The sequence below is a fragment of the Palaemon carinicauda genome, chromosome 4, assembly GCF_036898095.1.
Source record: "Palaemon carinicauda isolate YSFRI2023 chromosome 4, ASM3689809v2, whole genome shotgun sequence".
NCBI lineage: Eukaryota > Metazoa > Arthropoda > Malacostraca > Decapoda > Palaemonidae > Palaemon > Palaemon carinicauda.
In genome coordinates, this window is record NC_090728.1 from 86366311 (window position 1) to 86392221 (window position 25911).

A 25911-nucleotide genomic window follows, 5' to 3' on the forward strand; every position below is an offset into this window, starting at 1 on the left:
TGGTCTGATAACCGTAATCCAGGAGCAATACTTCAGCAGCAGTTGGTGCTAACTTGGACGACCATAGTTCGCTAGCGTTTGGCCCAGGAGGGCCTGAAACACGGTATGGTTTGGTGCCACTACGTATCCCTTAGTGAAGAGGGTTGTGTTGTGCTGGGAGTTATGTGTCCTTCGGTTTAGGAGGGCGGTTTTGTGCTGGTGAGCGACTCTAGGGATCGGCAACAGATCAATAGCGCTTTGGACCCTGTGAGGTCTCGTGACAGGTACTATTAAGGCTTTTCAGAGCATTCCTTGTGCCATTTTATGTATCAAGTTGACTCTAAAATTATTATTTCATGAGTACCATCGGAGGGCGAAATTTCGTTAATATAATGTGTGTTTTTTTTTATATATGTGTATTTCTCCGTCACGAAAGGGGTTTAGGTAGGTAGGGAATATATGTATTTAAGTAGGCTCCAAACTTTCTTGTTGCTTTCTCTATATTGACAAGTTCTTGTGAGATAACGAAAGTTGGTGATAGTATATGAATCTTTTGTGCCTCTATACCTCTTACTAGTACCCTTCTCTCTTCCAAATGTTTTCAGTGTGGTATATTTTCTGTCTGTGTCCTGAAAGTTCTCTTTATTATTTATATAACTGTGTAAATGAAATTAGTGTGTTTTCCAAGTAATTTTCTATTTTGTTTACATGAGCAGCTTTGCTGAGTGTTTGTTTAATAATATTTATGTTGTATAATAAATTCATCATTGACGTTTCCAGCTTTCTTTAACCCACTTTTGTTTACGATTGTTCTTGATTATTTTCTTGTTTACCAATCTGATGTTTTGGTGTACTTCGGTAACCTGGTAAAAATAAAGCCGTAAGGCAGTTTAGTTGCGGACACCTTAAATTAAGCAACAAGGCCTAATTGGTATTTGAAGGTCGGCCCGCCGGTAACACTGGCCAAATCTAACCGAGGCACTTTGGGTTAAAGACATAAGAGATGATGATGATGATGATGATGATGATTATGTATATATATATATATATATATATATATATATATATATATATATATATATATATATATATATGCGCGTGTGTGTGTGTATATATATATATATATATATATATATATATATATATATATATATATATATATATATATATATATATATAAAATATATATATATATATATATATATATGAAATATATATATATGTATATATATATATATATATATATATATATATATATATATATATATATATAAAATATATATATATGTATATATATAAAATATATATATATATATATATATATGATATATATATATATATATTTATGTGTGTATATATATATATATATATATATATGTGCGCGTGTGTATATATATATATATATATATATATATATATATATATATATATATATATATATATATATATATATGCGCGTGTGTGTGTATATATATATATATATATATATATATATATATATATATATATATATATATATTGCAGCTGGCAAACTACATAACCTCCCAAGTTCCAAACTCACTTGTCTATTTTTACATCAATCTGTTACACTAAAGGAAATTAATACCCGAGCTCTGAGAATATTATATTATTCCTAGACAGAAATGTATAAAAACCCTGGCTATCCAAAGGTCTCTTACATACCCTCAAAACATAACTGGGTATTTACTTTACTTGAACTATTCAAAACAACCTCTTACTTTGATTCTTAGTCAGGGATTACGAGAGAGCTCTGTAAGAAATACTGGTGATTGAAATAATAAATACTTTGAAAATAATATATATTCTATAAAAATTTGCATTATTAATACAGAAAATTATCACCAAAATGAATCACTCAAAATATCAAATCTGAACGAAACCTTAGACTAAGACAAGAAAATAATAATTTAAGAAAAATATGCAATCACTTGTTGCACTGAAATTTAATCTATAAAAATATTTGATCTTGATTATTAATGACAACAGTTATATAACCTTTAACACTCTAATGATCAAACTCTTTGAAAATTACATAAAAGTAACTGATACTCTTACCTGTTTTAGCACACACGAAGTTTTCGACCAGAACTTAATATAAATACGCTTTACTGTTTTAACCTAAATCCCATATGGCCAACTGCAAAACATTATGCCACACCAGCATTTATTAACACAACACACCCAAAATGTTAATCCAAGTTTCACAAACGTATGAACACATTATACACGATGTGTTGGACATAAACTAATTCACTTTGGAGAGGGCTGACACTTGAGTCACTTCCAAGAGAGAGGCGAACTTTGGCTCTTACAAAGGGACAAGCTGGATCTCTTCTGCTGCTATGCATTCTTGGGTGCGTATATATATTCACTTAAAACTTCTAGATAATTCTATATAGATTATTCTCGTAGCTTGGGCTAGCGGCTATGGCGCCAAAGTGGCCAACTAAGTCTATTGAATAGGAGAACTATCCTGGTTTGCAACACAACCCTCTCTCAGCTAACTTCACCCCCCTACCTCTTCAAAACATTAAAAAAATGATAAAACTAACTCTGGGGTTTTCTAGAACATTCCAATAGTGTGGAAATATAACAATTGCATAATCTCTCACAAACATGACGCAATACCTAGTATAAACCTCTTATGGTTCTTCAACACGCTTAATTGATATTACATTAGACTTCGTAACCAAATACATGAAATAAAAAGTTAATTCTTAAAAATAACATAAATTTACATACAGTGACTTGAATGAAAAGTACAATGAAATGAATGACGAAAGTCTTATGCAATTTCCATACGTTTCCTTAAAGCTACAAAAGAGGAACTTACCTTATGAGCTGGCTATACACCTCTTAAATACACAAATGAAATACATGAATAAAATATTTACTCTACACTAGGCCAGCTTTCTAAGAACATATATATATGTATATATATATATATATATATATATATATATATATATATATATATATATATCTGGAAGGGGAGGAAGCTGCTACACTACCTTTAATTCTAATTACTAGATAAAGACATAAACATGGCTATAATTAGTATTAATTTTGAGATGGTAAGTAAATTGTTCAGAAACCTGCTTCTACTGCTCAAACTTTGAGTTGGAACTAGCTTATGTTGTAAGGATACAAGTTTGTGATGCATAAGTTAAATCTAGCACAGTCATTTGATTAAGTACCATTCTTTTTAGAAAAAGTTAAATTTCACTTTTCATGATATCTTTTTGCTTGCCAAATGCTCTCCATGTCATGCTTATCCTTCTTTTGATTTCAGTCTCACGTTCTGGGGAAACACTTAATGTCTGTCCTAACAATGAACCAAACCTCTAGAGGTTCGTCATTAATTATCATTTGCATATGCAGTTCGCACTCTAGAGGCTAGTGGTCTATGTCTTGCAGACAGACAGCCAGATGACAATGCGACTGGCATAGAGATCATCGTCGGAGCCGATTATTTTCCCCGACTCCTCAAACGCACTCTTAACATCAAGGGTGTCAACTTGTTCAGTACACCAGGTGGATATATGGTTTGGGGAGAGCTGCCAGATTGGTCACGGGAAGGGACAGAACCCCCAGAGATCGATAGTCTGTCGCTCACACTAAACCGCATCAGAGTAACAGACCCTGTGGGAATGGAGCCCCCCGTCGAGAATCTTTGGTAACTTGATGCTGTGGGCATAAGCAATGAACCCTTCAGCCATCTTGAGGCACAGGCCATTGATCTCTTCAAGAGTACTACACGATACGCAAATGGGAGATACACGGCGCAACTACCCTTCAAGAGTGATAGCTGACCGAAGATTAATTTTGGTAGGGCTTTTGCCCAGCTGATGTCCCTTAAGAAATCTAAGGACCCTCAGTTATTCATCAAATACCAGGCCATCCCTGACGAGTACATAAAGGAGGGCTTTATCGAGCCGGTCGAGCAAGAACCTCATAATGACACACAAATGCACTACCTACCACATCATTCTGTCCTCTAAAGCTCCACCTCCACACCGATGCGCATGATATTCAATGCCTCTGCTAAATCGGGACTGAATTTAAGGTCTCTGAATGAATCCTTGTACACTGGCCCAAACTTGGCCTCAAAAGTTCAGTCCATGATCCTCCGGTCGGGGGAAAAGCCATTTGGTTTGACAGCAGACATCTCTAAGGCTTTCCTGGGGATAGAGATTGCTCAGGAACACCGTGATTACTGTTGGTTTCTTTTCTTTAAGGACTCCAGTATGATGGAAGTTGTTGCGTACCGCTTCAAGGTGGTCCTGTTTGATGCCACCTTGAGCCCATATTTGCTCAACCAGACAATCCAACACAATCTGGATGCTCAAACGAGTAGTCTGGCCTCATAGCTTAAAACAAGCTTCTACGTTGACAACTTCCAACGTTGCTACGACTCGCCCACGAACATCATTAGCGAAAGACCGTCCATAGAAAAAATTATCCTAGATGCCAACATGCCCCTTGCCAAATGGACCACTGGTGCCTCCGTCTCGGGAGAATTCACTGAAACGGCCCCTCAAGATTACCTCGGTCTGGACTGGAACACCGCTGATGACACATTAGCTGTTAAGCTCCCCACAGAACTGATGTCAGAGGACTACTCGCACGTCAACACCATAAGGAAGGTTGTCTCTCTGTTTTCGTCCATCTACGACCCTATTGGCCTGATCACGCCAGTCACTGTTCTCGGCAAGCTCTTCTTTCAGAAACTCTGGATGATGGATCAGAGTTGGGATTCCCGCCTTAGCGAAGAATTGATCCGCGAGCTCGGTGCCATTCTTAGAAAATACAAGGGTCTCGAGAGCAATAAGGTGCCTCAAAATGCACATCAGGGTCACCATGCTGCATTACATGTGTTTGCAGATGCCTCCAAGCACTCCTTTGGAGAGGCTTCCTACGTGGTTACAGTTGAAGGTAAATGCCAGCTCCTCACAGCCAAGATACGAATTACTCCTAAACGTATGCTGGAATTGGACGAGAGTCAGTCCATTCCAAGCTTGAGTTGACTGCACTCCTGTTTGGATGCCGACTAGCCCAGTATCTGATAGAATTACTTCCTGAAGCATACGTCTCTACAACAGTGTGGTCTGATGCCTCCACAGCCCTACAGTGTGTACACAGCCGGCAGAGCACGTCCCCATACGTCCTCAATAGGGTCGAGGAGATAAACCGCATGAGGTTGAAATGTTGGTTGTTTCTCAAGCATGTCCCCACGTCCTGCAATCCCGCCGACCTGGCGTCCCGGGGAGTAGCCGCCAAAGTCGTCCTCAAGTCCAACTTATGACTTCATGGACCAGCCTGGCTGATCGACGTCTCAGCTTACCCGGACCAAAGCAGGTTCCCAACTGAATGGGAGATAAAAGCCTGTCCCATCAGACTTTTGCCGCTGCAAGCTCAAAGATTTGCTCATTTCCCATCTCTTGATGAGGCGGGTAGGAGTTATGCAGCCTTTCTGCGCCTGACGAGCGGGTGGGCCGAGCACAAATTCCCCCAATTAGTCCACAGGTTCCCACGAAGACCACTTACTGCCATCATTCATGTGTCACAGGGGGCCAGTTACCCCCAAATATTACGACAAATACAAGGTAAACCCGCCTTGTTGACGTCCGATGAACGAGCCTTTATCGGACAACGGAATCCCTATATTGTCAATGACGGTGTTTTAAGAGGTCGTTCCCGCCTCAATGATGCACCCCCAGAGTCCTAGAGTCCCATTGTATTCTCTGGACACTTATTGTTGAACACTGGCATGAATTGCTGCTGCAATGTAACACCTCCACTCTTTTCGTTCACTTGCGCAAGGAGTTTTGGGTTCCCTGAATGCGACAACAAGTGAAGAAGATTCTCAAACAGTGCATACATTGCAAAAGAGTGCAAGGCCAGCTGTACCCAACACCACCTTTAGATCCAGTCTACCCCAACTGCCTCAACGCTGAGGTCCCTTTCAGAGTAACTGGACTGGACTACACGGGCGGCTTCAAGGTACAGTACACCGTTCACATGTGGACATAGTCTACGTACTGCTGTTTACCTGAGCTGCCACGCGTGCAGTAGCTCTAGAAACTACTACTTCCTTGACAGTTGTGGAACTAGTCCAAGCAATACGAAGGTTCGCTATCCGATTTGGGATGCCCCAGTGCCTTGTGTCTGACAATGCCTCAACCTTTCAAGCTGGTCAGGCACTCTTGACAGAGCTCATGCAACACCCTGTTATTGACGGGTTCAAACGGGCCCACAACCTCACTTGGAAGTTCATCACTCCTAGAGCCCCATGGCAAGGAGGGTTTTACGAGCTTGATTAGGTTTACCAAACTCAACTTGCGCAAAGCCACTTACCGTTACTACCCTACGTATGATGAGTTTGTGACCTTGGTCCGAGAAGTCGAATGTGTGGTGAATGATCGGCCTCTAACATATCTGGATGCGGATGACCCCACTGATACGCCTTTGACCCCAAGCCACCTACTCTATGGTCGAACCCTCTCATTGGCACCTCAAGTCCACCTGGCTGACTTGACTGATCCTGCTTTTTGAGAGGGGGACATCCTCTGCAAGGATTATCAGAAACTGACCAACATGCTGCAAACATTCCTGAAGAGGTGGAAGTACGACTATGTCAGTTCCCTTCGAGAACGACACCGGAAGTCTAGTCGCCTCCACCCAACCATCCCCAGGGTCGGAGATTTATGCTTGTTGATTCTCGACGAGGTCAGTCAAGAGGAGTACCCTTTGACCTGTATACTCGAAGTATACCCAGGTCGAGATGGACACATCAGAACACAAAGTCCGCTCCTTAAATGGAGAGTATGTGCGTCCAGTCAACTGACTCATACCTTTGGAGGTTAACGAAAATAACCAAACACTATCCGAACCAAGTGAGGAGGAACCTCCTAACACCCCTCCTATCTCGAATATCTCGACGCACCTCTTACAGACCAACTGGCAGATGTTGGCACCATAGCCGATGCTATGTCTCCTGTAGTCACCACAGAGCCCCGCCACGACAGGCCTGCACGTGCCTCTGCTGAACATGCACGAGCTCTATTCCAGGAGATCTTGTAGTAGCTTTGCATAGTCTTCATCAACCTTGTTTGCTCGAGCACCCATGTGAAGGGCTGCTGAAGTTTTTATTTGTCCTTCCCTCCAATCTTATCTCACAGTTGTAGTTACCCTTTTGTACTAAGTCACAGTTAACTCTGTTTTACTTCCGCTTGTAATCATACCACTTTTGTTTGACTCTCGCTTGTAATCGTACTTTGCGCTTATCTCGTACGCGGTTGCGGTTCGACTTAATGCCTATTGCTGACCTAGCATAGCACAGGGAATCACATTCATTCTTTATTCATTTAGTATACTCATCTCATATATACTAACATCTAATCCACATTGCATTTGTCTACACTAACCCTTCTCTTTTTTTCCTCCCTTTATCCCCAGGGTGTGAAGAATTTTCTTCACTACTCTTCTTCTTCACAGTTTATACATAGACATTGTTATTGTTCGTGACGTCAGGGCAGGGAAAAATGTGAGTGATGGTTCTTCCATAAGCGAGTGTCTCAAGATAAATACTTTCGTGTTCTTTTTGTATTCATTATTTTACCTTAAGTATTTAGGTACTTTAAATCTCTCAATTACAACTCAAGTCTGCTAGGAGGTACGGCTGTCCACATACGTAAGCCTGACTTGCTAAATTACTTTTTAGTTTAATTTTTGTTCTGTATGCCAGATGTTTAAAGTCAGGATTATCTTTGTCCCCTGGAGTTGCAAAATTTCTCTTTGTATTCTAAATAAGTGTGTGCTTAAAACTCACAAGTCACAAGTGTTTCAAGCCTGTCCTAAATTAGAGATGGCACCTCAAGACCACTGGCCTACGCATTGAGATGCGCCCTTTTTGGGAGGGAAGGCGGACGTGGGCGACATGAACTCGACCTCACAAAGTTACAGGCCACGGTACTAAGTGGAACTGCCAAGCCAGGGTCAATAGGGCCCCGACCTCGTGCTCCTACTCTCCCCCACTAGCCTGTCCCCTTGCACAATAACGGACCCAGATTCCGCAAAGGACGAGGACAAGCAGATACCTTGTGTTAGTGAGAAAGCAGCTAGTTCCACAGAAACCTCTGTTCCAGTCTGGGGGCGAGTTGACTCTGCTAAACAAGTGCTGTAGGCCTAGTGAAGCTAAACTGAAGACCGCCACTCTCAGGACATGGTAAGCTTCTATTTGTCTCATAAGTTAAGTTGGTAACTGGCATTACACCTTTCGGGCTGCATGCATGGAAGTTAATATACTTTTAATTTTTGGTCTTGGTAATTGCTTGAGGTCACTGACCACATGTTGGGACTGCACAGCAGCCTACCGCACAAATTGTTTATCAAAAGATTTTGATTTTATTTATTCCGTTTGAGGGTTAATCCCACGAGGTAATTCCGTTTGATATTTTCAATATTTTGTGTTGTAAACTCTGATTCTCTTTTCACTTATTCATTTCTTCTTCTTCTTGGGGTATTAAAGCCAACACTTGTTGTTGGCACGGGCCTTTATTCATTTTGCCATGTGAATAAATCACAATTGAGTTACTGATTCTCTTTTCACTTATTAATTTTGCTATGTGAATAAATCATTACTGACTTACTCCGATTCTCTTTTTTGCTGTAATAAATTATTTGGAATAGATTACAAACTTTGGTATCTTTAACCCCATTATATGAATTTTACCAATTTATACTATGGGACGGGTCAGAAGCACCCGAGATGTTGAAAGTAACCCACTGTAGATATAGGTAATTTGGAATCAGCGAGTGTATGCTCTTTAACTTAGTGCTTTGAAGGTGAAGATCCCCATTTAACTTTACTTTATACTTTTATATTCCACTGCTCCCATTTTTGTTATTGTCTCTAATTACTTAACCTAAGATTCCTGTCCAGCATCTCACTGGGGTCCCTGGGACGGAGCCGAAACAGAGCCTAAGAGTGCAGATGACTATAGACCTGACAAAGCAAGAGTAGGCCATTAAATTACTTTTATTTTCATGTGTAGAGTTCTCCGGCCTCTGGACAGTACAATTCCCTTTTTGAATTTAAGAGTGACGGTTAGGGAACTACGTCAGTAAAGTTATTAGCAGAGTGTTTGTGCTGTCGGGAATTTCGACCTGATCAATCAAAATTCCCGCCATTTGACTCCGCCTACGACTACGTCAAATTGGAGGGAGAGGAGAAAACTCGCGGGCGAATGAATGTAGTTCAAGATGGGAATGTTTAGAACCAAATAGAGAAACCGCCTGGTAGGAAGGCGCTGAGACTAATGAAATCAATTACTAGTAATTTAAGATTAGGAAAAATAACGTCATTCTATTGTAACATGATAAAAAAATCCAATCTAGAAATTTAGGTTCAGGACAAATCGCGCCAAAAAGGTGACGTCGGAAGTTGCAAGGCTTGCTCGCCCTCTTTGATCTGACGTCCCCAATCATAGTAAGTCCTATCTAATTGTTTTCTCTCCCCATGCCTAGTGTACCCAGGTCGGTTTCCGTGTAGGTCTTGATAGAGTTGTTGTAAAGTTTGTATCTATAAATATTTTGTCGATCCTTGTGCCAGGGGATCAGTGTTATTGTGTAAAGTAACTCTAAAGGTCTTGGTAAGAGGTTTATTGAGATAACTTTATAAATGTTCAATTAATTTTGTTGATATCTTGAGTCCGAAGTGGACATAGTTTTTTTTTTTTGGTCACATGTTCTCGTATGTCAAGTAAAGGTTAATTTTTCATGTTTCTTTCGTATTAAATTATTATTTTTGTAATAAAATTTGTTAAAATATAACCATAATCTAATTACTCCCCCGATGGTTTTGTGAAGTTTGTCCCTAAGACATTGTGATCTGCCCAGTACATCGGGCTATTTTGTATAAACCGGTGAAATTTCGCCACATTTGGTCCTTCGAACCGGATCACAAGTGCTTCCCAGAGCCGGACGGGACTAATTAGAATATGAGCTTTTAAGGGTGGGAGAGAAGTAACAATTAAAGATTCGTCTACGTCCCGATGTGCGATCGCCCACGTGGGTCAATTTCTTTGAGTCCCTTCCTAACGTAAAGTTACCTTCCTTTCCTTGCCTTGCCAAACCCCCCCAAACGTAAAGTAAAGTTAATTAAGATGGCTGTGTCCACGATCGTTCATATCGAGGCGTCGATGGGCCTACTGGAGGATTTACTAAGCGAAACGCAAAGGGCGCTGATAGAGACCTACTCCGAGTCCGTTTACCAGAATTTGGTAACGGAGTTGCAGGCAGAGGTCCAACAGCTTAAAGAGCTATACAAAAGCCAGCGCGTTAAATTAGAATCTAATATCGAAGCCCGAATTAGGCATATGTTAGGCGAAGCGACACGTGCTTCCACTCTATTGTATAATAGAATAGATAAAGTGAAAGGCCCTTCAACGGGGAATGTTGCCCTCCCCAGGTTGAAGCCACTGCCTCTCCCCACGTTTGAAAGGGAAGTGCAAGAGTACGCATCGTACCGTGAACTATTCACGATCCACGTGGATCGAAGAGCTGATTTAGACGAAGTGTCTAAATTCACATATTTATTGGGGACGTTGGGCAAAGAGCCGCTTAGGATCATCAAATCTCTAAGTGTAACCGCCGCGAACTATAGTGTAGCATTAGACCTATTAGATAAGCAGTATGGCAACGTGCACCAGACACTCGTGATTCTGCACCGTGAATTAGCCAACATCTTTGTGCCGTCACTAAACCCAGTAGAACTCAAAAGGTTCCGTTTTGAGTTGACCATCATTATTGAACAAATCAAAAGACTTAGTACCAATGACTTAGGCCAGGGCATGGTCATGAGCCTCATTAATCAAAAACTTTCAGAGGGAAAACTATACCGCAAAGTGGTAGAGCATTTGAGGAAATGCGACTATACGTTGGACGAGTTTTTTGAGGCAATAGATTTTATTGTAAGAATGTTAGAAGACGATGCGTTGCAGAGAGGCGACAGTCTTGAGAGTGACAAAAGACCAGACAGTAGTGTAAGACCGAAAACCCATCCCATCCACCATAATTCCTGCCCATTTTGTAGCGAACGGCATCCGCCTCACGGATGTCGCCAAGTGACTGACGTAGCTGCTAGACGTCGCATTTTGCTAAAAAGGGGTCTTTGTTTTAATTGTACGAAATCAGGTCATCGTAGCGATAAATGTCCCGTTTCAAATTCCTGTAGAAACTGTAATGCTAAGCACCACACTGCAATTTGCGATGCGGATAGACCGCAATCAATCCCTAGTCATAGTAGTAATAGTCAATCAACAACGTCCCGCCCCGTAGTAAATGCGACGCCTGCGCAGAACCAAACTGCCCCCCGTCCATCCAAAGTTAAAGTAGAATCTAAACCATGCACAAGCGCAAAGATCGCGCAGAGGTCTGATGTGGACCTCCCATGCACTATCTTGCCAACAGCCATGGCAGGTATTCAACAAAGGCAAGGTAGTAAGCAAGTCCGCCTATTTCTTGACTCAGGAAGCCAGAGGAGCTTCATATCGGCAAAAATTGCCCGTCAATTAGGCCTACCGGTGGTAGGAAGAGTATCCTTGAATATAGCTCCGTTTGGTTCCGAGGAAATAAGCGGACAATACGATGTAGTAAGTTGCAGGGTTGAAATGGGGAAAAGAATCGTGCGTATGAAGTTGGTGGCACACGAACACGTGGACGTCCCGATACATAACGTGGGTTATGTAAAGGTCAGATAGCATCTGTTGACCAAGGGAGTCACGTTAGCCGATCCAGCAAACCAATCAGATACCATGAAGAACGTTCACATTTTAGTTGGGGCTGATTATTTTAGCTATTTTATCATAGGTGTTGAAAAAGTAGATGGGATAAATCTTTTCTTGACGCATAATGGTATGTCCCCGTACGGGAAGGTGCCACAGTGGCTGTTCCAAGGGGAAAAGGTCGAACAAGTAAGAACGTTGAGAGTGTGCAGAATCACGGACGAGCCATATCTGTATGATGTAGATGAGTGGTGGTGATTAGACCGTGTTGGCATCGCCCCATCTGAGCAATACACTGTTCGCGAGGCCGAGGCCGTGCGAAAGGTATCGCAAAGCATTGTAAGAAAACCTGAGGGATATCAGGTTAGCCTACCATTCGGGTTGGATGCTAGGCCAGAAACAAATTATCGTAACGCTGTGGCGCAGTTAGAGTCGTTGCAGACCAAATTCAGAAAGGATAGGAAATATTTTGAACAATATCAGGGAGTGATAGATAAATATATCGAAGCAGGTTTTATATCAGAGGTGAAAAATCCCGTAGTGGAAGGTTATTACATGCCACACTTTGGTGTTAAGAAAGACAGCCGTACCACCCCCCTTAGAATCGTGTTCAATGCCTCGGCAAAGTCAAAGGGTTACAAGTCATTGAAAGAATGTCTCTTACCTGGGCCCAATTTGGTAGAGGTAGCATATAGTTTAATTATAAGGTTTAGGTTGAACTGATATGCCATGTTAGCCGACATAAGTAAAGCATTCCATCGTGTTTTGTTAGATCCTCGTGATGCCAAATACACACGATTTCTGTGGCGCGAGGCAGCTGGTCGAGCGCTTACCTTCGCCTTTAGAGTCGTGGTGTTCGGCATCACAGCTAGTCCATTTTTGCTACAACAAATATTAAATTGTCATTTTAAAGAGGAAGGGCGCCCAGATCTAGTAAAATCCTTTTATGTCGATAATTATCTGGCCACGTTTGAAGATATAGAACACATGAGGCAAGAGCATGAGTCTGTTCATAACATCTTAAAAGGGGCGGGTATGCCTTTAGAAGGGTGGGCCAGCAATCACTTGGCCTTCGATAGCGAGAAACAGTGGAGTGAGCCTGTGAGTGTGAACGTACTCGGGCTGCGATGGGCCCGGGACGTGGACAGATTGTGTGTGAAAGAAAGCAAAAGGATCTGTGAGTTGGGGGAGGGATGGGTGCCTACGAAGCGTAGGGTACTTTCCCTATTAGTCTCCATTTATGATCCGATCGGTTTGATAAGCCCATTATTTGTAAGGGGAAAGCTTTTCCTTCAACAACTATGGGAGGATAATGTAGGTTGGGACGATGTGTTAGGCGAAGAAAGGGCTAAAGAGGCAAGTGAATTGTTGAATGATTTGAAAGCGGTGAGCGACATCACCTTTCAAAGATCGATAGGAAGAAGGGGCTTACATCTTCACGTGTTCACCGATGCCAGCAGTAAGGCATATGGAGCAGTGGCATATACTAGGGACGAATGCAATCGGGTAAGTCTGGTAACTAGTAAGACCCGGATCACTCCGAAAGGGATGAGCAAGCTGACGATCCCTAAGCTAGAGCTACTGGCCTTGTTGTTAGGCAGCAGACTAGCAAGAACGCTCAAGGAACTGATCGAGCCACGGGAAATAGTAATGTGGACCGACAGTAAGGTAACGTTGGCATGGGTAGCATCTCCCGATGCCAGGTCTAATAAAAATGTGTTTGTTTCTAACAGAGTGGCGGAAATTATTTTTATTCAGCAGGTTTGTAGTTTCAGTCTGAACCATGTCCCTAGTCATCAGAACCCTGCTGATATCCTATCCCGAGGTGCAACGGCTCAACAATTGCAAGCTAACTCCCTGTGGAGGAACGATCCAGAATTCCTCAGGACCACGGGAAAGCCTGTTCCTAACAAGGAGGAAGATCCACTACATCAAACTCGCGTAGTAGCGGCGGTGCAGGAGTTGAGGGAGGAGATGTGTCCTACCCCCCCAGGCGAGATTTGGGACATCCTGAAAAGGGAAGTAGGGTTCCAATTCTTGTTGAGAGTAGCCAGACTAGTTTTAAAGTTTGCTAAGATAGAACGGCATCCGTTCAGTATTGTTGTACAATTAGAGCAAAAACATTATTTGCCTACTGTTTATGCCTACTTAGAGGGCGGAGTCAGACCCCATCGTGAAGTTGCTAATTTTGTTAGACAATTGAATTTAGTTTTAGTAGATAATCTCATCTGCACCAGGGGACGAGTGTCCCAAGTAGGAGAAACTGATCATTTAATTCTCTTGCCAGCCAAAGGGCATTTAGTTAGGATGTATTTAAATTATTTACATCAGTTACATTTGCATTGTGGGGTGAATACTCTAATAGGTATCTTTCGACAGAAATGTTGGGTGGCGGGTCTACGTTCCATTGCGAAGCGAACCGTGCGGCAATGCCCTGAATGCAAGCTAGCCTTCCAGCCTCTAACGAGACAGCCACCACCACCCCCCCTGCCAAAGGAAAGGATCACCCTCACGAAACCTTTCACGGCAGTCGGAGTGGACCACACAGCAGGGATCCAAACAGAGACACGGCCAGGATATATACTTATCATAACCTGCATGGCTAGCAGAGCCGTGTACCTTGACTTCTGTCCCTCTTTGGAAGCAGAAGAATTCGTGTTGGCACTTAGACGGTTTAGTGCCACCCATGGTGCCCCACAGCTCATCATGTCCGATAACCATCAAACCTTTAAGGCTGCCAGCCACCTCCTGCAGGGACTCTATGAAGAAGATGAAGTCCAGCAGTTCCTGAGGAAAACTGGCATAATGTGGCGGTTTCAGACGCCCCGTGCACCTTGGAAAGGTGGGTTCTTCGAGCGTTTGATAGGGATAACGAAACGGACCCTCCAGATAGCCCTCGGAAAGAAGTACCTGCCGGACGCCCACGTGCTAACCCTCGTGAAAGAAGCAGAAGCAGTGGTGAATAATCGACCGCTTATGTACAGCGGTGACGAGCGCGAGGATGAAGTCCTCACCCCCTCCCATTTGATAAGAGGACACCAAGTCCACCTCATGGCACCAATATTACCGGACGACCATCTCAACGCAACCTTCACCTCTCGGAAGCTACGTGATCGTTACATAAGATTGACAGATTCACTAAGAACATTTAGGGAACGCTGGAGAAGGGAATACTTGAGTGCCTTGAGAGCCCGGCACGACTGTCGGCCCGGGGAACCCTCCAAGCTGCACCCCGGAGACATCGTGCTAGTTAAGCAGGAGAATAAGAAAAGAGCGACTTGGCCTCTGGGACGTGTCGTGGAGACGTATCCTGACGACGACGGAGTCGTACGTTCGGCGAAAGTGTTGTTTGAGGGTGTCGAATCGCTGCGAGCTGTCAGCCACCTGGTTCCCCTAGAAATAGCCCCCTCTGAGGATGACGATGAAGGAGACGACGGCGATGACGGAGAAGAGGGCGCGTACAGTTCGACAGCCGGAATGCCAGGGATAGCGGAGACGTCTGGGAACGACCAGGGTATGGCAACAGCTACGACAACTCAACAACCAGCCACAGGAACGGACGACAACGACGAGAAAGGTGAGAACTATGCAGTTAATGAAAGAAGTGAAAATGAAAATGAAACTGAATCAGAGCAGACGAACGCACAAAGACGTTCTGCACGCCCATTGAGAAGGGCTGCCGCGAAACAGCAAGAACTAATGGACTGTCTGCTGAAAAGTGACGATATATAAAAAGTAGCTGTAAACAGTGAGTGAAAAGGGGGCGTGTCCTATCTGGAAGGTAGGGAGGGTGGAGTTTGTGAGGTGTGCATGAATCTGCGGAAGTTGGAAGTGCGTAGGGGTGGAGAACGGGGACGGGATGGTCTCTCGTGCGTACAGACCGAGCGTTGCACAGAACCAACCCCTCCCTCTTGTACTCCATTAAGTAACAGCCTGCATGTAGCAGCGCTATAGAAGTCTCGATTATTGTGAGTTGAGACAGACTGAATTTGAATTGTCATGTATGCATTTCTGCCATTTTCTGATTGTCTTAGGCCCATTGCCTAATTGCTTTTGCACTCGAATTGTTATGTATGCATTTCTGCCATTTTCTGATTGTCTTAGGCCCATTGCCTAATTGCCTTTGAACTTGAATTGTTATGTATGCATTTCTGCCATTTCTGATTATTTTAGGCCCATTGCCTAATTGCCTTTGCATTTGAATTGTGTGCATTTCCATTGCCATTTTCTGTTTGATTTAGGCCCATTGCCTAATTGCCCTTGCATTTGAATTGTGTGCATTTCCATTGCCATTTTGTTTGATTTAGGCCCATTGCCTAATTGCCTTTGCATTTGAACTGTAATGTATGCATTTCCATTGCCATTTTCTGTTTGTTTTAGGCCCATTGCCTAATTGCTTGCCATTTGAATTCTGTAAAATGTGTGTGTACATTATCACAGATTTCTGCTGTTCCTTATGTGAATTATACACGAGTGCATTAGAATTGCTAGGCCCATTGCCTAATTTGAACTGTTGTATGACTGTATATTATTGATTGTGTTTATTACCCCGGGGTAACATTGCTGTTGTATATTGTGCGTACTCTGTTCGAGTCGTTGCGGAGCGCTACGCAGCGAGCCTAACAGAGTTTCGGAGTAAGTCACTCCCCTCACCCCGAGTCTAGCTCCATCCAATTGACCGACGTTTCATCGCTCCTTATTTTGGGGCGTGGAGGATGTCGGGAATTTCGACCTGATCAATCAAAATTCCCGCCATTTGACTCCGCCTACGACTACGTCAAATTGGAGGGAGAGGAGAAAACTCGCGGGCGAATGAATGTAGTTCAAGACGGGAATGTTTAGAACCAAATAGAGAAACCGCCTGGTAGGAAGGCGCTGAGACTAATGAAATCAATTACTAGTAATTTAAGATTAGGAAAAATAACGTCATTCTATTGTAACATGATAAAAAAATCCAATCTAGAAATTTAGGTTCAGGACAAATCGCGCCAAAAAGGTGACGTCGGAAGTTGCAAGGCTTGCTCGCCCTCTTTGATCTGACGTCCCCAATCATAGTAAGTCCTATCTAATTGTTCTCTCTCCCCACGCCTAGTGTACCCAGGTCGGTTTCCGTGTAGGTCTTGATAGAGTTGTTGTAAAGTTTTTTATCTATAAATATTTTGTCGATCCTTGTGCCAGGGGATCAGTGTTATTGTGTAAAGTAACTCTAAAGGTCTCGGTAAGAGGTTTATCGAGATAACTTTATAAATGTTCAATTAATTTTGTTGATATCTTGAGTCCGAAGTGGACATAGTTTTTTTTTTTTGGTCACATGTTCTCGTATGTCAAGTAAAGGTTAATTTTTCATGTTTCTTTCGTATTAAATTATTATTTTTGTAATAAAATTTGTTAAAATATAACCATAATCTAATTACTCCCCCGATGGTTTTGTGAAGTTTGTCCCTAAGACGTGATCTGCCCAGTACATCGGCCTATTTTGTATAAACCGGTGAAATTTCGCCACATGTGCCTTGAGTGTAAATGCTCCTTACCCTCCCCTGTTGATCTTTGAGTAACTGACGTAGGGAGACTTTCCTGGACTAACTAAGTTCCCACTCAAGCATTTAAATAAAAATAATTCTCCACAATATATATATATATATATATATATATATATATATATATATATATATATATATATATATATATGTGTGTGTGTGTGTGTGTGTGTGTGTGTGTGCGTGTATATATATATATATATATATATATATATATATATATATATATATATATATATATATATATATATATATATATATATATATATATATATAAAATCTGCGTTTGAGTTTGCGTCAATATTTGTGCGTATACATGAAGTATGCATTCACAATCATATGGTAAGATGTCGTGTTGATAAATGTGTGATACTTCGGTACTGAGTGGCATAACAATAGATCAGTTGAAAGTATAATTTGAATGCGATCCGTAGTAAATTACTCTTAAAAGTCTGCGTACTGGACAACAAAGCAGAGCCTTATTTAAAACTGCAAAACGATCGCCACAAGAATCAGAGCTTTCACATCATATTAGAATTAAAGATAAAGTGCATGTGGGAGCAAGCGGATGTTAAATAATGGATAAGGATGTTTGTAAATATTCGCCTGGTCCAGAATCTCATTGATGAATTTAAAAAAAAAGAAAAAAAAAATTCATGGTGACTTCGAACTGAATCACTATTAGCCATCGAAGGCGTCGTAGGATAATTCTGATGTGAAGAATGCAGGATGCATGTATTTCTGTAAACTTGTTAATGAAAATTTCACTTTAGATTTTCCTTTTAAAAGGCATAGTAGATTGACGTCAACAAACAAATTCTGATCCGTTAAATGAAAATTTCTATTTTGTTATGAAAAATTAGGCGAGTCTATAAAACAGTAATGATATTATATATTATCTTACTTTGGAATTAAGTTTATCGAAGTTAATTCTGAGAAAAATAAGAATGTTAATGAGAAAAAAAGGGTAAAGGTGAAAGCTTCTCGCTGGCTATATTAACCTAACTTTTTAGCCTAATCTTTTTGGTTTGTTGCATGATTGTCATTTACCAAGGGTTTTAATGTAAGTTCTGTGAAGGACATCTCTTTCCCGCTTCAGCTTCTCCATCTGGCGGGATATTTTCTGCTGCTGGCGGTTTTCGGTCAGGGCTTGCTTCTCGGCTACCTGCAAAGATAGATTCAAAGATAGTATCTTTTCAAACGGGGTTCGTTGAGTCTGTATCTTTATTTACAAGAGGATGGAGTCCGCTGAGTAGAAATTGACCATAGATACATGATAGTAACTCTGTTTTATTTTTGAAGTCCTTCAGGTGAATGTAATTTCATTAGGAAGTAACTTGATCATGCTAATTTCCACCACCCTTACTAACAGTAGTTTTTTCTGACGTAGGCTACCTTACCAAGTAGAAACCATCACTGAATCATACAAGAAAGATTATGGAATTTTTCAGAATATTGACATTTATGGAGTGACTGCCTAAAGGCGTCTGGCTAAGAAACCCTTTGGCTTAATTTTTCTGAGAACTGAAACTCAAAACCAATAAGAGGCATGTTTATTTAATGGTTTGAATTCTTTGGTTGCTTATTTTAATCTAGTTAATACTAGTGCATTTGCAAGATATATAAAACTCGGTTAGGAAAAAAACAATAATACTTTTCAAATGTTAAAGGAAATTTTATAGAGGAACTTTAGCAAGAAATTACATAAATTTTGAGGCTTTAGAGTTCTAGCGCAAAGGTTTCGTGAGTTTGGCTACACATTATTTTGTGGTGCCTTTTTAACGATAGACTATAACGATTTTGATCTACAGATTAAATTTGCCAAGTTTGACATACAGACAGAATCACGTATTTTCGTAGATTGAAATATTTCATATTTGGGAAACCACCATCTACTGTAAATCAAGTTTGACCTGAAAAGGCCCAAGAACAAAACCAGAGTTTGTGTACTGCACCTTTTAGAAATGTCCTGACTTGTTATATTTTTGCAGCTGCCTTTGATATTAGTAGATTATAAGTTTAATTCCTAGTAGCCTACACATTTATTAAGTTTATCAATTTCAACCAAATAAGGCCAAAGATCAAGGTCACAGAACAGACTATTCATTGTATGTAACTTGTATTTGCATGAACCAAACGGTAATAAGTTTATTTGTTCATTGTTGAGTGGCTCTGGAGAAAATCATCTATAAATGGACTTTGTTACTTACAAATTTCATCCCATTACTTTGTTCTTAATATTGTTATCCGTCGTCTCTTCGCTTGCCGACATTTTTTAGAATATGTACTGAATCTGATAAATAATGACGCTGATCATGCTGCTGCTGCTTTAGATTCCCCGGAGCATAAGCTCTTAGACTAAATATCATAGACCCCAGGTTAATAACGGAAAACTAATATGTAATTCAGAAATATATAGTCAAATCCTTTTCTGGGTAAGAGTAACCTACAATTAGAATATCTAAGTAAGTTTCATTATTCCCTTCCGTATATTTTCATTGCTTGGCTGTAATGGGAAGGTTAACGGTCAGCAATAACTTCACTTATAATTTCTGATGCAAGAAATGCTAAATGAATTGTAATCCTGCCTTTGCAGTTTTCTTTTCAAAATTCCTCTATATCACGTAACAGACAAAAATATTAATAATATTGACATTATTGAGCTTTTATTGAGTTTGCAAGAACTCGTACTAGCATAAGGCCATTTAATCTATAGGCTACAACAACTGCATTGACAAAAAAGGAAAAGGGAGATTATTCGCACCTTAAGTTGCCCTCTCAGATTTTTTATCTGACTTTCGACTTCCAATCGCATTTCATCCTGCCTCCGGACTGTTTTCTCCAACTGTTCGTACTGTCTGTGTGCAGCAGAGTTTTCCTTCTGGAGTCTCACGGCATCTTCGTCTCGCAGCTGCAAAGGACAGCACGAAGATTGAAGAATTAATTCCAGTTAATGATAAAAAGGAAAGGACACGAAAAATAGTATTTAGTTTTTGTTGGTCTTTGTAAAATGACTGTTAATTTAAAGCTAAGCGATTTAAAGACAATGGGGCTTATTTTTTAAATGATCTTTTCGGAAAGAATGTTATAGAGTAAATAAGATTTATATATATATATATATATATATATATATATATATATATATATATATATATATATATATATATATATATATAACTTTTAGGTTTAGATATGTGTCGTTCAGTGAAAAATCCCACGGAAACAAAAGCAAAAACAAAAAGAAAAGAAAAGGGAAGAGGATTAGAGAAGCAATAAACATGTTACATGAGGCACTGTGTTTCCTTTGGAAGATTCAGGAAATTTTCCATAATATGGACAAAGTATACGACGACAAATAAGTAATTAAAACCGATGAAAGGAATCACCAACAACTGTTCATATTACTTTTACTTTCACTAAATCTATCTGATTTCGTGGTATATTGGACAGTTGAAAGAGCTCTAAACGCTTTGCACAAGCATATTTAGTGTTACTGAAGACTAAAACTCATCACAATTATTCTGAGAGAAGAAAGCTATCTTTAACGAAACGAAAAAAAGTTTTCTAGTCGCTTGCAAAAGCTCGCTATTTTGTTGGACTAAATGTTTTTTTTTTTTCCTTTATTTATTTCCTACTCATGCTTCCGAAAATGATTCATTTATTAGAATTTAATAGCTTCTGATCCCTAAAAAAAATAGAAAAATAAACAATATACTTTCAAAACTATGGTTGTAGATACCGTGAACATTGTTTGAGAATTCGTATGAATAAAACACAAAATGACCGTTTGTTTACCTTCGCAGTTGTCGTCGCTTCTTTGTTTGCTGCTTCGAGTCTGGCTAAAGTTCTGGCTCTGGCCTCGGCTTCCTTCCGAAGCCTGATGACTTCCTCTCGCCCCTCGTCAAGCTGTCGATTGATGTTTTCTCGCTCATCCTGGAAAGAAAATTAGGCCAGGATAGAGAAATATGTTGGGTAATACAGAATCAAATGAAATGATGTTAGATCCATGGTTGTATTGATGTAAATAAATAGTTTTGTTTGCAATTTTGTGGATGTATCCATAATATAGAACAGAGAAAATAATATGGCTATACTCTTTAAAATGATCGTAGTTCTTTATTTCATTATATGCACACACACACACACACACACACACACACACACACATATATATATATATATATATATATATATATATATATATATATATATATATATATATATATATATATATTATACTATAGTCCCGTGGTCTGGTAACCAAAATATATCATATATATTACGGCTGGCTAGCTACACAACCTCTTACTTCGATTTCTTTAACAGGGATAGGAGTGAGTACTGAAATAAACCACGATGATTAAAATAATACACTCTTTACAAAAATAGATGTATTCTATAAAAATTACAACACTTTGAAAGAATTTACATTACCAATAAATCACTCAAAATATTAAGTCTGAAGAAAACTTAGAGTAAGTCAAAAAGAAGTAGGAAAAAAAAAGTAATACTTATGAAAATGATAAAATCACTAGTTTCACTGGAAATTAAATTTTACACAATTGATTAGTCTTAACACTTAATGAAAATATTTAACCTTATAACGATACAAATATACTTCACTTCACGTTTGTAAATGAATCTCCCTGGGCCAGTTACAAAGATTTACACAATACCATCACTCACAGAGGCACAGTAAATTTAAAATTTCTGTCAAATTTACAGCAACATTTTAACACAATACACACGATATATGCTGGCGCACAAAATCACTTTAGAGAGGACATACTATAGGCACTTTGAGAGAGAAAGTATGTACTATGGTTCGTTAACAGGACAGGCTGTTTCTCTTCCGCTCCTATGCATCCCTGGTGGGGGAGCATATATATGAACTTAGCTACTTCCAGATTATTTTAGGTCCGAGATCTGGAAGCTTAGCGGTTGGCCTAACAGCATAAGGTTGCCAATGATTACATTCTCGGACGCATATCAATGCGACAGCAAGACGACTCTCTCTCAGCTAGTTCAGCTCACCTACCGTTCTCGGAAATAGAAGAAAAAAATAAAATCTAACACTGAGGTTTTCGAAAGCCTTCCAAAACATGTGGCAAATATAGGAATTGCGTATTTTCTCACAAAAAGGACACAATACCTCATAAAAATATAAAAATAAGATTTATATAAGCCCTCATTCATACCTCGTCGGGTCATATAACACTCTTGAACAGTTTATGTAAGACTTCGTAACAAAATACAGGAAATAAATGTTAATTCTTAAAAATAATGTAAATTTCTATATATTGACTTGAATGGAAAATCAATGAACTCAAAAATATGTACATGAGAGGAACTCACCTTATGGGCTGGTTATTCACTTAAATACACAAATGAAATACATTAATGAATTATTTACTCTACGCTAGAGCAGCTTTGTAAGAAAGTATCCCCAAAAGATGATTATTTATTCCGGGCCTGTATCCATCAATTCAGCCCGGGATAAATAATCTGTAACCACGTAATCTTTAACTGATATATGCTTTACATTTCTACAATACAGTTGCAAACATAATGACCACCTGGTTAACCTTTGAATATTATTTTTCATCTTATTCAAAAAAGTTAAAGGATTATGATCTGAATACACTGTAATCTCTTCATTTTGTGGTCGATTGACATAGACCTCAAACTTGTTTATCACTGCAACTAATGCTAGCACTTCGTTTTCAACTATCGAGTAGGCTCGCTGATATTTCTTCAGCTGTTTTGCAATAAAACAGCTCCAATCCAATTATCCGACGCATCCACTTGGATAAGGAATTTCTTGTTGAAGTCCGATGCTTGAAGTATCGGTCTCATAGTTAATATGGGCTTCCTTAGATTTTCCCTTTTCCGGGTACCTCGATAACATTCTGCTCTTCTGCAAAATGCGGAATAGTTCTGGGAACTTGTTGGCGATAGAGAATCTCCTTTCCGATAAGTAGACCAACATCTTTCTGACCGTAACCTATCTGTTCGTACTCTTTATACCAAACCTTTCCTTCGCCTGTCCTTGACTCATTTTCATGCCTTCTAAAGAAAATTTCCTATACTCGCTGATCTTTTTCCTCAAATCCTTTACATTTTCTCCATCCGTTTCCTTTCAATCCTTCCCTTTTTCTGCCAACATTTTAATCAGTCCGTTGCTGAAAAGTTCTCCTCGTACTTCCATCAGGTGTAAGGGAACTTGATGCCCTCATTATGCTTTTCAGCTATCTGACAAACGTGACCTGCATGGCAAAATTGGCTCACGCCCTTCTGCACACCAGACCAAAAAAAGTGTTTCTTAATCTTCTCCGTCATCTTCCTTATCTCCATATGTCCTGTCTCGTGCGCTATGGCGATCACCTGTCTTCTCAACGGTGCGGAAATCAATATCTGATCGTATATCCTCCATCTGGCATTCCCACGGATATCGGGGGGTCTATGTTTCCCCATAAGCAACCCATCCTTAAGATAATAACAGGTCGGAGACTGTTGTGCCTCCGTCTCGTCTACTGCATGGTACAATAACTGTGTTAACGTTGCATCCTTCGGTTGCAATCGTATCTGCCTTTTCCTACTCACTTGTCCTACTTCTAATGCAGAGTTTTCTATTTCTTCTATGTCCAGTTCTTCTTTTTTGTCTTGTCTACTCGTCTGTTGTTCCTCTTCTCTTGGGCTTACCCGGGAATTCTTTTCTTGCGAATCATCAAAGGAATCCTCTTTTTCAGAAAACAAATCCTCCAAGTTCATCGCTCCTTCAGTTTCTTTTTCTTCTTTTCAGCCAGTTTCTTCGTCATACTCTTAGTCGTCACACAACTAGAAACCAGATATGAGTAGTCCTTTTCACATTCTGCTTAGGAACAGTACCAGTGCTACTTCCGCTGTGAATATTGAATTTGTTCACATAGTTATTACTGAACTGGTTTCCGTGGTTCGGCGAATACTTGACACTTCGTCGGAACGATGGTTTAAACTTCATGTCCAAGGAGGGTTTACGACTGATAAAATTATAATCTTGACTCAGCCAAGCTTCTTTATCAATTTTCTTCACCTCTCTCTCTCTCAAGTATGTTCGAATATGTTCAGGAATTCCTCGTAGATATTGTTCTAGTACTATCAATTCTTCTAAATCAGCCATCTCCTTCACCTTAGCAGCCTCTGTCCATCACTTAAAACATCCTCGTACCTTATAAGCGTAATCCAGGAAAGCAATTTTCTCGTCCTTTTTCAAACTTCAGAACCTTCCATTATAATATTTAGGGGTCATCTGATACACTTGGAGCACGCTCCTCTTCACTTCATGATACTTCTTCCGCTGGTCCTGAGATAAGGACAAGTAAGCACAGCGTCCTTTCCTAAACAGTACACTCTGGAATAACACAGACCACTTATCTTCGGGCCATTGCATCATCGATACGACCGTTTCAAAATTAGGAGCCTTTTCTGTGAACCATGGAATTAACCTCTGGGTATTCGTCTCATTAAACACGGGCTCGTGCATAGCAGGAGTAGCCTCTATCTGCGTTGCTGAACGTGCATGAGCATTCAACAGCTCCAACTCCTCGCATGTCGGGCTATTTCCCTTGTGTCTTCCTTCTTTTTTCTTTTTTCTTTTTCCTCACATGTCTTGCGACTTCCCTCTTCTTTTTCTTGTCTTACTTCCATTTCCTTTGCACATCGTGCTTCTTCTCTCTTTTCTTCTTCTCATCTCACTTCCATTTCCCTCTCGTGTCGTGCTTCTTCTGCCTATCTTTCTTCCCGTCTTGCTTCTATTTCCTTTGCATGTTGGGCTTCTTCTATCTCCTTTTTTTTCCTGTCTTGCCATCATCTTCAACTTAATCAAATTCTCTTCAGCTGCAATTCGTCAAATCTCAGCCTCTACATCCCTTTCTGCTTTCATGCCTTCATTTTGTGGGTCAACTAGTCCTTGCTTCGCTAAAGTTCACGAGCTGATACAATATCTTGTTCCGACAATTTCCCCGAGTTTATCAACGCTTCTAAGGTTGGATACTTGATTTGGGCTTTATTCATTCCACTCGTTGTATGGCTACCACATGCCAATAAAATGGAGCCACTGAACTTTAGTTTCATTAGGTTCTGACAATTCCTGAATCTTTGGGTTTTTCAAAAACTCTTGGATATCAAACTGTGCCATCTTGTTCTTTACAAAAAAAAAATTTACCTCTCCAAAAGATATATCCTAACAATACACTAAATCATATCAACACTGTACTGTTTAAACCTTTAATCAAAACATGACCCTGTTATCACTAATATTTAAAACAGACTCACTCAACCCCTGGTCTGGGCACCAAAAATATATTAAACTATAGTCCCTTGGTCTGAGAACCAAAATATAAAATACATATTATGGCTGATAGGCTACACAACCTCTTACATCGATTCTGTAACAGGGATACGAGTGAGTACTGAAATGAACACTGATGATTGAAATAATGCACTCTTTAAAAAAATAAATATATTCTATAAAAATTACAACACTCTGAAAGAATTTACATAAAAAAATAAAACACTGAAAATATTAAGCCTGAATAAATCTTAGATTA

At 40.1% G+C, this 25911-nt stretch overlaps 1 protein-coding gene across 1 annotated transcript in view; it reads right to left on the minus strand.

The window, feature by feature from the left end:
- LOC137639554 (cilia- and flagella-associated protein 58-like) overlaps positions 1–25911 on the minus strand; it is a 238763-nt gene that overhangs the window by 160988 nt on the left and 51864 nt on the right. The window contains exons 2-4 of the mRNA XM_068371818.1: positions 21119–21256; positions 20088–20234; positions 18374–18488 (exon numbers count right to left, since the gene is read on the minus strand). Of these exons, the coding sequence (XP_068227919.1) occupies positions 18374–18488; positions 20088–20234; positions 21119–21256 (400 nt within the window). The remainder of the gene's footprint in view (positions 1–18373; positions 18489–20087; positions 20235–21118; positions 21257–25911) is intronic.